Raw genomic sequence first — 15,398 nt, 5'->3', positions numbered from 1 at the left:
CACAAAAGTTCTAAACCATGTTTTACAGTGCGGTGTAGGCGGTTTGTACTTTTGGCGGTTTGGATGAACACCCCTAATTGGACTAGATTGAACTAGATTGAACAAAACTGAATGGGACTGGACGGAACAAAACAAGTTACTTGTCTTGTTTTGGTACGACTAGGGCTGGATAGGACAAAGCTAGACAAGTTGTCCCTAATTACATAAATGAAATAAATATTTAAATAATTTAATTTATTAACATGTTTACATACATATACATAATAATAGTTGATACCAAATATGAACAAAAAATCTGATATAACTGATGGTAGTTCGAAAAAATATGGTTTACAGAAAGGAAAACTATGGTTTATTTGGTTTGGAGGGTGTGAAGATGGTGGACAAAGGTGGTGGTGGTGGAGGAGGTAGTCATGGCTGATGTGGTGGTGGACGGTGGTAGTGGTAGCGGATGGTGGATAACAGTGACAATGAAGGATGTAAAAATGGTGGGCAAGAGGCGCATTGGAGGTTGTTGCAACAACAATAATAATGGAGGTAGAGGCGATGGTGGGTTGGTGGACGGCGACGATTGTGGAGGATGTAAAAGTGGTGGACAATAGTGGTGGCAACGGCCGACAATGCTGGTGGAGGTAGTTGGAGGTGGATACGGTAGAGGTGGCCGACGGTGGTTGTAATGGTGGTGGATGAGGTTGTAGTAGTAGGGTGGCCACCGGTAACATTCAGTGGCCAGTGGTGATGGTGGTAGAAATGACGGCCAGTGACGACCATTAAAACAAATATCATATTCAAGTTATATCAAATCAGGGTAAATTAGTAGTTCTTTAATTTATGTCTCGTTCTTGTCTCACCTATTTTGGTGTTCTATGTCACGTCTAACATAAGATGGTCAGTTTTTATCAAAGTCAATATTATAATTCATAAAACAAAAGGGTATGCATATTTTGTCTTCCGTGCCAATCGAGATTCTATCATCGTCAAGTCGTTGATTTATCTGATTGTCAACATCTCTGTTAAAATCAACAGTCTGATTTTCTTTTAAAAATATTATTATTATTATTATTTTACAATTTTCTTAATTTATATACAAATTGATAAGAGGAAACAAAGGGAGAGTGGTTGAAGTTTGAAATAACACGCTTTCACCTTCTCCACGTTTTCAAAAAAATTCTTGTTTTCTCGTAGTGCATCACGATACTAATTTGGTCAACAACTCAATGGATATTGCAATTTCATTTATACATATTTTTTAAATTAAAATAATAATAAAAATTACGTAAATGTAAGGGTTGATTAGTCATTTTTATGGTGGTTTACTTTGCAAATCATGTCCTTTATACAAATCGTGCAATCCTCATTGAAATTTAAAGCCGGTTATTAAATCTAGTAAAAAACTGAGGTTGAGCATAAATTTAGGAACCGATTTAATCTACACCATTGATCATCTACACAGACGGTTGAGATTGATTTCTATTGTTTGCATTTTAAACTTCCCCTCTCTCTCTATGGTATGTATGTGTGTTATTGCTTGGTGGCGAAGTAAATATTAAATAATTGACATGAACGTTTACGTATGAAATACTAAATTATTCAAAACAACTATATACTAATTATCAGTATTTAAGGAGAGAAGAGGGGACCACTGCATTTGCTAGCAGTGTCGTTTCGGGAGACCGGGTCGGACGTACGTCTAGAACCTGTAAGAAATAGTGGCCCAATTTTTTTGGAGTCTTAAACTACTTGCCTATAAAATCTTGATATTTTCATTATTATTCATCTCTCACTAACTCTTTTGATTATTTCATTTGCATGAATTCTATTTTTGTATTAGAATATAGTAGATTTTTTTCTTGTTATGAACTCTGAAAACTCCGACATTTTAAAAAAAATTACCAGCTATATAAGAAGGTCCAACTTATATCTATATTTAGAATTTCAAAATTACCCTTGTTTTTCCATACATTATTGACTCTTTATTACCTAATACTTAGTGGATGAATTTCAAGTACTATCGTATTTCTAAAACAAGAATAAGATCTCAAACTACGACTAGCATGACCTTTTGATCCTAAAATTGATGGTTTCGAAATAAATTGTTTTAACCCTAAAAGTTTAAAATTGTGATGAAAAACTTAAATCTATGGTGAGATGAAAACCCAACTGATTTATATTAATATACATAGAGTGTTACTTAGAATAGTTAACATTGTAACCCCAAATTATGTCAATTTACATATTAAAGGCATACCATAAAATGTGTTTGACGGTGGAAAGGATGACGATGTTATGTAAATGATATGGTAGGTAATATTAATTTAAAAATAATTATTGATTGGTTTTGCGTTTTGGTAAAAGACAAAGAAATTAATAAAAGACGAAAATACCCCTCATTTGACCGAATTTTTTTTAATGGGTGTTAGAGTGATGATCTAAATCGGAATGTTTTTTACAAAGCACGATGGTTATCTTATAATTTCAAAACGATATGGACAAAATGTGGTGTTGTTGATAAACCACATGGACCAATTTTGTAGTTTACTCTATTTATAATGTTTTTTTATGAGCATTGCCCATGTAATGGGTTATTTTTTCTTAGAATTCTATAAGTAGAAAAATCCTCGAAAATCAGCCTAAAAATACATTCCAGATCGTTCTCGCGACCTAAGTCGTAGACCGAGTAACTCATGTCCAAACGTACCCAAAAAATTGGCTCCCCCGGCTCGAGTCGCAGTCGTGCTGTGCATGCCACATTCCCATGTCGTGTAACATTGCGTTCCCACTCTGCGTGCTGGCTGTTTTTTTGACCGTTTCCCTGGTCGTTTCTCCCGAACTTTACAGGTGTTACACATTAACCGCCTTCATCTATTGAGGTATCGTAAATTATGTTGACACCCACGGTTACCTTAATCTCCATCGTCTAACGACACACTCTAATCATTTTTATAGTTGACCTCGTCTCAACATATCTCTTACACATGAAATAATCTGGTTCTTGAACTTGCCAAATTGCAACATTTGTAGCCAAAACTCATTTTGACCTCCATGAGTCTTCCGTAATCACACTTTGGCCCCTAAAGTCTATAAAGTTCACATTTTGATCCAAGTTCATGAAAAATTACCCCATTTCTCAATGAACACTCGAAAATCTCGATGCATATCTCTTATGCACGCATAAATCTTGTTCGTTTTATATCGTCATTGAGAATCATGTCAAACATCGTACGATGGAATTCAACTACTGTTTTACGAAGTGACAAAAGATTCCCAATCAACATCGTATACCACTTACATAGCATGGTGATTAAAAAAAACTCACTTACCGTTAGCACGGGTTTTTCTGGTCTAAGTGTGAGAACCCCGTTGCTGTCTCGGCTGTGCTAACGAAGGCTCTGGGGAAGTCTGATATGGGATGTATGGATTCTCAAGAAGAGAGGAGCCAAGAAGGGGATGCCGAAGGCAAACTGGAGTGAAGTTGTAACAATTAACAAAGTAGCAAAAAATCACTATTTGCTAATAACCAAGTATTTTATCAATAAATGGAGTAAACTACAAAATTGGTCCTTATGGTTTGTCGAAAATAACATTTTTTATCCCTACAACTTCAAAATTACAAGATGGTTATCAGGATTTCAAAAACCGTATAAACTAAATCATATGTCAAAACACAAAAAAAAACACGCAGTTAATGGAATTTTTTAACAGACGTTAGAATTAAGGACCAAATATGGATTTGCAAGCCACAATAACCATCTTGTAATTATAAGACTGTAGAGACGAAAAGTGTTATTTTTGACAAACCATAGGGACCAAATTTGTAGTTTATTATGATAAATAATTATCAATAACGATTCCACAACGGCGGGCGGATTCAGATTGCAACATTGTTATTAAAATGGCATTTAGGAATGGAGGTCCAAGAAGAAGCCCAAAGCCCAAATTTGGGTCCAGAAACAGTTAGGCCCAATATCAAACCATAATGCTTAAATGTGGCTAATTTTTTCTCTTTCGATATTCGGTTACAGCCGAGATAGAACCAAACATAATCATGGTTAAAGCCGAACCGAGGTCTCATATCCGATCTACAAAGATACCAAACATACATCGGTTTGTGTATATTATAAGGGTACTCGTACAATGCAGCGAGATATATCTCGGTTTTAGTGTTTCATTTTATTTTGTCTTTGTAAATGTTATCATACGGTTTGTGTGGTTTTGAGAAACAGATAATGTTTTTTATTTTTGAATAAAATATAAATTTGAAGATATCATCAAATTTTAAAAATAAACATTAGTTACAAATTAACTATTTAAAAGTTTTGTTTTGTTCTTTTTATGTAATTTCTTTAATTTAACTTTTTATTATAATTTAATTTAGATTTAATAATGAAGTAATTTATTTTTTATTTAACAATACTAGAAGAGTACTCGCGCAATGCGACGAGATACATTTTGATTTTAATATTTTATTTTATTCTTTATCTCAGTCGATGTTATAACATGGTCTTATGTGATTTTGAAAAAAAACGATGATGTTTTTATTTATGAATAAAATATAAATTTGAAGATATCATAACAATTTGACAAAAATATATCGATATTAGTATCAAATTAACTATTTAAAATTTTTCATTTTTCATGTAATTTTTAATTATAATTTAATTTAAGTTCAATAACGAACTAATTCATATTTGGTTTAATAATATATTTTTTTTATAAAAATAATAATTAATTATTTTGTAAGAACTCGATAATTATTTTAACTATATTTTACATTTTTTATATTTTAAAATCAGATGTTTATCATCTGTTTGATTATGTTTATCAGCAGTTAGTTAAACGAGTTGAAACATACAGTTTTAATAAGTTGTACTTATGCATAATATACTTATAATCTTGAATTTTAAGTAATATGCATCAATATACCGTACTTCATACATAAAAAATGGTTATTAAGAGTTTTTGTCAAATGTTTTGTAATATAGTATAGATAATTTTTTTATAAGGATGATAATTAAGTATTCTGTTAGAACTCAATTATTGTCCTAATTATATTGTATATTTTTTATATTTAAAATTAAATATTTTATCTTATATTTGATAATGTTCATCGACAATTAGTTACACAAATTCAAACATGTAGTTTTAATAAGTTGTAATTATGCACAATTTATTCATAATCTTCAATTTTAAGTAATATGCATTAATAAACAGTAAGTACTTCATGCATAAAAAAACGGTTTTTAAGAGTCTATGTCAAATGTTTTATAATATACATTGTGATTCTATTGTACTTTCTTGATTGAGTACATATATATTTATAAATATTGTGTTTTCGTTATTTCTGAATTTATATGAACGTGTAAAAAAAAAAAAAAAAAAATAAGTGTATACGTAATCTCTGTGACAACGTTCATTGTTTACTACAAAACACAAAATTAGTGTTCCTTATCGAGTCAGATTCTACTTTTACTATTATGATTTCTGATATAAAATGTACAGTATCTAACGCATATACGTGTTATAAAAGTCAAGATTCAAAATTCTGGACGTTTCAGTACACGTTAATATGTTGTATGCACGTTTGGGAAAAGTAACGAGAAACGTAGGAGGATTTGGATTCTCCATGTTTCTCTGATTTCCAAATCCGAAAGGCAAAGAGTGTTTATCGTTGAAAGCTTTCTATTGATCTAAGAATGTACAACAGATTATGTTTTAAGATTTTAAAATATACGATGAACAAAAGAAAACGACATACTGATTTATGATATACAAGTTGTATTACTGTTAGTAACAATACGTAAAATAAAATAAACACAGATAAAAAACGAGTCAAATAGCTTGAAAGTAATAAAAACGTGTTTAAATCGTAAATTATTTTATATTATTAAACATAGTTTTTATACTCATATTGTATTAATTACTTATAATTTATTTTTTAAAGAGAAAAATAAGTGGATCCTTTTGACGTCTCTAAATATTTACCCATTTTTTTTATTTTTTGATAAATTATATGAAAAAGTAACGTGATTTAATTTAATTTTAATTTTAATTTTGGGTAACGTACTTTTAGAATTTTAAGTTTGGTATGTAAGATGTAAAATTTTAAACATTTAAGGAGGTGTTTGGGATTGCTTGCAAATACTGTTTTTTAACTTATTTTAGTCTGTTACCCGTGATAAGTTGTTTTATGGTGTTTGAATAAGAAAAAAAAAACCGCTTATATCGGTGCCAAACCGGTAATAAGTTGTTTTTGATAAGTTAATCAGTCATGACTTATGAAAAACTGCTTATTAACAGTTTACAATTTTAACCTTGTTTTATTTAACTCCGATTTGATACCACATAAGTTAAGCACTTTAAAAAAAAGCATAAGTTGTTTTAAATAAGCAATCCCAAACACCCCCCAAATACCTCGGTATCCGGTTGAAGCATTCGTGGATGGACCTACTATAGGGCATACGGTGACACGTACCATCGTATTATTCCTCCTCCAAAGGATAAATAAAAATAGATTCGTGAAAGGTGCAACCATGTTAATTTGTTGTGTGCCCCCAAATGTATTTTGAAACTACAATGAGAACAAGTTTTATTTGGTAGAGTTGGTTTGTAAGGCTTTTATTCCAACGTAGACCCAAGTTCGGATCCTGTCAATGTCATTTTCTTAGTCAAATTATGCTACTGTTTGAAAAAAAAAACCGAATATTTGTTTTTTATAGTCAAACGATGCCACCGTTTGACAAAATTTATGGGTCCGTCCCTGAAAGCATTAACCGGTTACCATGTTGATATGACGAATGATATCAGCATAGATATCTTAACACTGAGTTGAATACTACATCACTCACCACATCAGTATAATAACCGGTTAATGCTTCAACCGGTTACCCGGGTACTTAAATGTTTAAAAATTTGCATCTGAGGCATCGAAATGAAAGTTTTAAAAATACGTTACCCAAAATATAAATCTAGTTGAAGTACGTTATTTTTTCATACAATTTGACTTTTATTTTTTAACTTGTACGATTCATTCACATTCAAACGTATTTTAAGCCGTATGACTCATTCAGACAACCCCAAAAGTAGAAATAATACTATATATAGAATGTTAAATTTAATAAACAAAGGCTAATAATAAACGTCTTAATTTTTTTGTGCATAGGTTGTTTGGATGTATATTTACTGTAATTTATTTATTACAATTTAAAATAGTAATAATCAAATTTGTAGTGTTTTCTATATCTGGTTTTGATTCATATATCTTTTAATCTTAGGGTTTGTTTATCAAACACTTATCCGATAAATACTTACCAGTAAAATTTAATATTATCATTTACTAATCGGGTAAGATTTTAGTCAACAAGACAACATTGTATGCAACAATTTATCAGATAAACTAACCGTGGTAAGAGTTGTCGTTCTCATATACCAGATAAGATTCGCGGTTTTTGTCTCGTTTATACCAGATAAACTTCTTGATCATTAACATATTCATCTGCTAAGATAATGTGATTTGATAAGGGTCAACGGTACAAAAATGAAAAAAAAAATAGAAAATACGTTAAAACAATATTTTTTTAAGTTAAAAAATCCCATCCCCTTCTATTTTTTCTTTGAAAAAAGACGAGAAATAAACAAAATTCAAGCGAAATAAGTTGTACACAAAAATGATCATATTTTTTCTCGTTAATTTGTCATTCATGTTGATATACTTTTCATCTGTTTTTTCGTGATTTTCTAATTTTTTCATTTATTTAACGTTTTCTGTAACAACCCGTCCCACATCGGTTGGTGAGGAGAACTAAGCACTCCTTATAAGGGTGTGGATACCTCAGCCTAGTGTGACCGGTTTTGGGGCTTGCGTTGTGCGGCTGCCAGAAACAAAACCGTGCGACTACTGCTTTGTGGTTGAGCGGGCAGGTTAGTCAAAGCGGACAATATCATGCTACGGGGTTCTGGGGGCGTTACAAGTAGTATCAGAGCCAGACCCGGATCGATGTGGCCCAACGAGGACGTTGTGTCCTAACGGGGGGAGGGTGTAACAACCCGTCCCACATCGGTTGGTGAGGAGAACTAAGCACTCCTTATAAGGGTGTGGATACCTCAGCCTAGTGTGACCGGTTTTGGGGCTTGCGTTGTGCGGCTGCCAGAAACAAAACCGTGCGACTACTGCTTTGTGGTTGAGCGGGCAGGTTAGTCAAAGCGGACAATATCTACGGGGTTCTGGGGGCGTTACATTTTCCTCCAAACTCGAACCTATACATATCTATATTAGCTTATAAACCATATTTATCAAAAGTCTTAAAAATAATTTTTGATTCACAAAATACTATACATTTATGCACAAAGTCTTAAAAGTCTTAAAAATAACTCATAATGCATTAAATACTACTACTTTATACATTCAGACTTAAAATCTCTTAATCTACAATTAAAATAACATATAGTGCAAGTTACCAATGCACATTATTTCCTTTTTTTTTATGTTCTCAATATACTTTTGTCACATTTCACTCATGTTTTCACTCTCTCATACCTCTATGTCTTCTCCTCATCCTCCAAGGTGAGATTCAAACTGATATTTACCATGAATTATTAAAAGTTCTCACATTCATCTCCCATTCAATTCTTCTAGAGCTCTCAGTCTCGCTCTCGATCTCTTGATTCTTTGCTCTTTGTGTAAATCGAACACATTTATGGAGTCGTTTAAATATATTGGATTTTAAACTGTCATACAAATTTTTTCATCGATAGACTGTAATTGGAACCATAACTCTTATCTATTCAAATTGTTTAAATATGTAAAGACCAAGTGTAAGTTATATCATCGTTAAAACTTCTCTAAAATAGAACCAGTGAAACTTCAAAATCGTTAAAATTTACGGCTCCCGCCGCATTGCGTAGATACACAACTAGTATATAGTTAACATAATGATATTGTTTTAAATCATAATCTTAATAATGGTCAACCGTACCACCAACCAACCAACCAAATTCGAATTTTAGTCTCGTCAATGTGAAGAAAAATTCAAGGTTCGATTTCATAAGTTACGACTTGTATTCAATTAAGTTTCTACATCTGTTTCAAAAACTTCAAACGAAACCAGTTAAACCATTGAACACTCCCATAACAAACATATTCAACCCGCTATTCGAGCCGACTAATCACAGAGTAACCACCTGATTTGCTAGTAGCCAAAAGTCACTGCATTTAAATCTTCGTGGCCACAAGGAGATTTTTGTTACTTCTTAGATTTGAACCTGAGACTTCTAGACACCTTTGACCTTTGAAGTTCAAGCTCACATCAATTAGACACCACTCTTATGATTAAAATTAAATATATATATATATATATATATATTTTTTTTGAGATAAATAATTTATTTTAGAAAACTCAACTTTAAAATAAAATATAAAAAAATAGGTGATGTAATAAATATTATATATTTAAAAATAAAAATAAAATAATAAAAATAATAAAAAATGAGTCACCAAAATTAGGTACAGATTTAATATTTGCGTGCGCATTATTAGACAATGAGCGAGTCAAAATAAAGAAGCTGGGCCACGGAACCGCGTGAGCGACTCTTGGTGTTGGTCATACAAAAAAAGTCTCGGTCAAACTCACTGACTATTTTAATCTCAAAATGACATTAATACCCCTTTGACCCTGTCAAACATTTATTATTTTACTGTTCTGTTAAACAAACAGTCACTGGAATTTCCATTCAATTAATTATTAATTTAAAAATAATATTAATTATTAATCAGGGATATAATCGGAAGAAAATAACAAAAAATTAAGTGTAGATTATTGAAACACTAATTCATTTAGTGTTGAATTAGTGTTTCAATAAGTTAACTTATAAGTTACGTTTACTAAATACTTATCTTTGGTAAATGCTTACAAGTAAAATTTAACACTATCATTCTATTTATCGGGTAAGATTGTAGTCTATTAAAACGGTATCATATGCATCAATTTACCCGATAAACGTTTATCGTGGTAAGAGTCGTCGTCCTCACTTACCGGGTAAGACTCTTGCTTGGTCCTTGTTTTGTTCATATCGGGTAAGATTTATGGCTTTTACCATATTCATCCGATAAGGTAATGCGACTTGGTAAATGGTTACTCGGATAATCATTTGGTAAATGGCTCCTTAGTGTATGTTTGCCAAATGTGACCTGTTTTCAGAGACCATTAACGTATGTGCTTTTTGTTTACTGATTTATCATTCCACAATTAAATATTTCATCAGTCTCGAAATAAGTGTTCACGTTTTTCTTTTTGTTTGTCCCCATAACAAGTGTCCACTTTCAAAAGTAATAGTCATCTTCCCATTCTACACTTAATTATGGATCAAGTCTGTTCCTTCCGAAACCCTTATCACCATTGCGTTTAAAGCTTGAGAGAATCCTCGTTTGTGCTCGACTTGATCATATGGGGTTTAACCTTCACTTGATACTTTGCCCTTGATGCGATTGTGTCGTTGAAACATTTGATGCACTCTAGTTTCGGTGTTGCGGGTCAGGTTATTGAAGTGCTGGGTTTCACCCCTTGGTTTTAACCTCAGTTTCAAATGTTTTGGCTTTGACCGAGTTCCATATTGCTTCATCTTTTGAGCGCAGTATATGGACAACTGTTGTTTGGAACTCCCTGTTCTTGGTTTGGAGTTCTTGAAATAAACTCCATTAAGCAGCATGGGGAAGGTTGGAAACTTGTTGTTTGATATCCGACTCTGCTTCATTTTGTTGGTTGTCTCCTTGTGCTAAAGCATTTATTGGTTCTTGGGCTTCATAGTGTTGCAACCTAACTGCTTCTTGTTACTTGAATTTGGTCATTTTTTTTTGCTAATTTTCTTGTTATGTAAGGCGTTCTACATTGGGGGGTTGGTGGTGGTGGTGATGGTGGGGGTTATTGGTTTTGGGCTCGCGACTGCCCTTCTTTCTATCCTTGTAGATAGTGGGTTGGGTTTTGTTAGTCGTTTTATGGTCTTGTGACTCGTTTGTTTTTTTGTTGTTAATTACTGTCTTACATTACTCACGTTTTATTACCCATAATCAAGCACCACAAAGTATGAAACATACCGGTTCCAATAATCGAAAATATATTGTCTCATATACTAATAATGTTCAAAATAATTTACCTTTTTTGTTTAATTACCTAAAACTACCCATTGGTAGGATAAATTTATGAATGATGCTAGAAATATTGTACAATAATTATTGGGTAAGATATAAGGGGCTGTTTGGTTTGCGGAATTCAAGAAAATTAAAATGATCAATTTCTTTGATCAAATTCTAATTCCTATTTGGTTCACACACTGAAAATGTAGGAATCCTTTAAATTCCACATATTAATGAATTTATCATTCATTGGCATAAGAGAAATAAATGAATTATGTCCCTTTGAATCCAATTTAACCAACATCGCTCACCCTCACCCCTACCATGACCATGTTACTACTGCCATGCCACACCCCTACCTCCAATCACCACCATACCATTATGTCTCCATCACTACTGCCACCCACCCTCATCCACCACAAGTCTCAACCTACCACCATGCTCCTGGCTTGCCCCTGGCATTGTCACAACTATCACCTCAACCCGTCACCCACCAACACCCAACCTACCCTGCCACATGACTACTATTGTCATCATTACATATACCACTTCACCACAAGTCTCAACCTACCACCATGCCACTATTATCGTCATTAAAACTATCATCCGACCTCAATCACCCACCCATCCACCACATCACCATTATCGTTGTCATAGTTATCACCTACCCACCCATCGACCCACCTCCACTACCACTCATTCATGTATGTGTGGAGGGGGAGGGATGGGTCTACGAACTGAAGGCAGGTAAGGGAATGGGTTAGGGGATCGAGGCGAGGCCCACCTAACCACCCTCCCACCCCTATGCCACTATTGTTTACAGTTACCACCCCACCCTCACCACCAGAGGGCCTATGGTGGGTGAGGGTGGATGGGTGGTAGTAGGGATCGGGGCCGGGGTTGGAGGACCGAGGCAACCCTACCACTCACCCACATGGGTGGCAAAAGGATCGGGGTGGGAGTGGGGTGAGGCGTATCACAGCCAATACCACTACTGTCGTCTTCACAACTGCCACCCCCACCCACTCACCCTCCCCCAAGCAAAGATGGAGATTCCAATTATTTTTAAAGATTTCATTTCAATACCTACGAACCAAATGCATGGTCAGATTTCATTCTAATTCCTTTAAATTCAAATTCACTTGTTATATTCAAAATTCCACCAAATTTAATTATGCGAACCAAACGCCCCCTAAAAGTCTAGAAATTATATAAAAAAAAAACTAGCATAATGTAAATTCACACTAACTTCAAGGTAAAAACTAACACTCTTGTCAAAGGGAGTGACGTTCCTGGAAGAACTCTCTGCAATGTTAGTTCTTATAAGAATTTACACTTTTTGTTTATAAGAATCTTGTATTGAAGATGCCCTAAATACACCTTTTCTATTTAATATAATTTTCTCCTCACATACATGAATATCAAGATTTACTTTTTACATTTTTAATGTACGATTTACCTGATTTTGATACAAAAGAAATGCATATAATATTCTATTGAACAAATAAATAAATTTTAATGAAATGAAATGTTATTATAAGGTAAACATGGAGGTAATATAAATATAATATTAGAGTTAAAGATTGAATTCTCTGCTTGTGGGTCTCCCTCACCCTCCTTTTGGCCTTTTCAACTCTTTTCGAGAGGTCAAAGCGATGTTCCCACCAATCTCTTCTTGATATTCAGTCTGCTTTCTTCATTCCCAATTTCCACAAATTTGAATCGCCAAGTTCCGTCCATACAACGAATGAATCAAACAAACGTGGATCAAATTCACTACCCATAAAAGGGTTTCTTCTGTTTTTGTTTTTCTTCATCCACTTCAAAGCTACCGGAATCAATGGTGGTCAAGTGCTTTTTGTTCCTTTTGTTCTTCTTCTTCTTCTTTCTTAGTTGTGCTTTTGGAGCTCATCCTGCTCGGAGCTTGAATCCCAATGCGTCTTCGATTCTCGCCGGAATCGAAATACCTAATCATTCAAGCTTTAATGGAGTCTCGTCTTCTTCTTCAGATTGCGATTTCTCCTCGCCGGAGACCTCCGGTGGGGTTGGATTTGATGGGGCGAAACAATCGGTAAAACTCCACTTAAAACACCGATCGTCCGGTCAAACTCCCATGGCCGCCAAAGAATCATTGTTCGATTCGGCCGCAAGTGACGTATCTAGGATCCAAACGCTTCACAAAAGGATCCTGGAGAAGAAGACTCGAAACACGATTCTAAAACCAAAGAAAAACGACGACCACCGTCTCAAGGCTGCAGAAGAAGCAGCAGCACCGGCGGCGGCGGAAACTTACGCCGGAAAATTGATGGGTACTCTTAAATCCGGCGTAACTCTCGGGTCCGGTGAGTATTTCATGGATGTTTTTCTGGGTACGCCTCCTAAACACTATTCTCTAATTCTCGATACTGGTAGCGATTTAAATTGGATCCAATGTACACCCTGCTACGATTGCTTTGAACAAACCGGACCCCATTACGATCCGACCCAATCGTCGTCTTACCGGAATGTTACCTGCCATGATCCCCGGTGCCATCTGGTTTCGTCGCCGGACCCTCCAAAACCTTGCAGAGCTGAAGCTAAATCTCAATCGTGCCCGTATTTTTACTGGTACGGCGACAGTTCCAACACCACCGGAGATTTCGCCACCGAGACTTTCACGGTGAATTTGACCACCAATGTCGACGGCCACAAACAGCAACACCAGGAGGTTCAGGTTGAGAACGTTATGTTCGGCTGCGGCCATTGGAACCGTGGCCTGTTTCATGGTGCCGCCGGATTACTCGGGCTCGGCCGTGGTCCGCTATCGTTCGCATCCCAACTCCAATCGTTATACGGGCAATCGTTTTCGTACTGTCTTGTGGATCGAGACAGCAATTCTAGTGTCAGCAGCAAGTTGATCTTTGGAGAAGATAAAGATCTTTTAAAGCACCCTGAATTGAATTTCACTTCGTTGATCGGCGGTAAAGAAGCGCCAGTCGATGTGTTCTATTACGTGCACATAAAATCCGTGATGGTTGGCGGAGAAACACTCGATATCCCCGAACAAACATGGGATTTATCGCCCGATGGTTTCGGTGGAACCATCATCGATTCAGGTACGACTCTGAGTTACTTTGCCGATCCTGCTTACAATGTCATCAAGAAATCTTTCATGGATAAAGTGAAAGGCTACCCAATAGTCCACGATTTCCCGATTCTCGAGCCGTGTTACAACGTGTCAGGAGTCGCAGATTACGAAAAAGATTTGCCATCATTCAGTATCTTGTTCAACGATGGTGCGGTGTGGAACTTCCCAGTCGAGAACTATTTCATTAAGCTCGAACCGGAAGAGATTGTGTGTTTGGCCGTTTTGGGGACCCCACGGTCGGCTTTATCAATAATCGGAAATTATCAGCAACAGAATTTCCATATCATGTACGACACGAAGAAGTCTAGGCTCGGGTTCGCACCAACAAGGTGTGCCGATGTTTAACGAGAAGGGTTCACGGAAGTCGGTAATCGATTGTGTGACGGGGTAGGGGGGAGGTGTAAACAAAAGAGTGACGGAGGGTTTTATTTAATTCTTTTTTAATTTTTCCGGTCTAGAAGTCGAGAATGGCCGGGGGCATAGACTTAACACTCGATCGACAATAGAATTGTTTTTGGATATCCATCAATCGTATAAATGTTTTACATTGTGTTAGTGCCCATGACCATTAAATTTCTTATACGTTGTGTTATTAGCATATAGTCTCATGAGTGATCGAAAATGGACACATCGACAAAAGAAAATCAGAGTTCGTGTCTCACGACCCGCTAAGCCCGTGGTACGTCATGATTTAATACACGGATTTTGTAATAGTAAAACTGTATAGGTTGAAAACATGTGTGTGTATATATGTATATCAATTATTTTTATATTATTATTTAATATATTTAGTTATAAAAAATAAATATAACAATTTTATTAATGTTTATATAATTTATATAAAAATTAAACTTATACTTGCTCTGTTTCATATATAATAATATTGTGTTAAATGTTAATTTAATTATTATTATATTGTTTGAAAAATTACAAATTAATTAAAATATGTAAGATTGATCAATTTTATTTTTATTCATGATGATTGTTTAAATCATAAATTAATATAGATTTTTTTTTTCTTCCTAATATTTGTTTTTACAAATCCAAAATTTATAACATATATTAATAAATAACTTAAAATTCTTTTAATTAACACATTATAATGTTTTAATTTTTCTTTACTATCATATTTGTATTAATATATTA

The 15,398-nt window shown here is 34.5% G+C and overlaps 1 protein-coding gene across 1 annotated transcript; it reads left to right on the top strand.

Moving 5' to 3' along the window:
• The first annotated feature begins 12,771 nt into the window (after positions 1-12,771).
• On the top strand, positions 12,772-14,834 carry LOC112527884 (aspartyl protease family protein 2-like). Its single transcript, XM_025138728.1, has one exon. It carries the CDS (start codon positions 12,966-12,968, stop codon positions 14,595-14,597), a length of 1,632 nt encoding a protein of 543 aa, XP_024994496.1. The 5' UTR covers positions 12,772-12,965; the 3' UTR covers positions 14,598-14,834.
• The last annotated feature ends 564 nt before the right edge of the window (positions 14,835-15,398 follow it).

This window comes from Cynara cardunculus (assembly GCF_001531365.2).
Source record: "Cynara cardunculus var. scolymus isolate 2C chromosome LG 15, CcrdV1, whole genome shotgun sequence".
NCBI lineage: Eukaryota > Viridiplantae > Streptophyta > Magnoliopsida > Asterales > Asteraceae > Cynara > Cynara cardunculus.
Note: the sequence above shows the minus strand (reverse complement) of the source record. Positions and strands in the feature narration are given on the sequence as shown.

Coding starts and splice junctions, on each gene's coding strand:
- LOC112527884 (XM_025138728.1), top strand. CDS start 12,966: ATGGTGGTCAAGTGCTTTTTGTTCCTTTTGTTCTTCTTCTTCTTCTTT.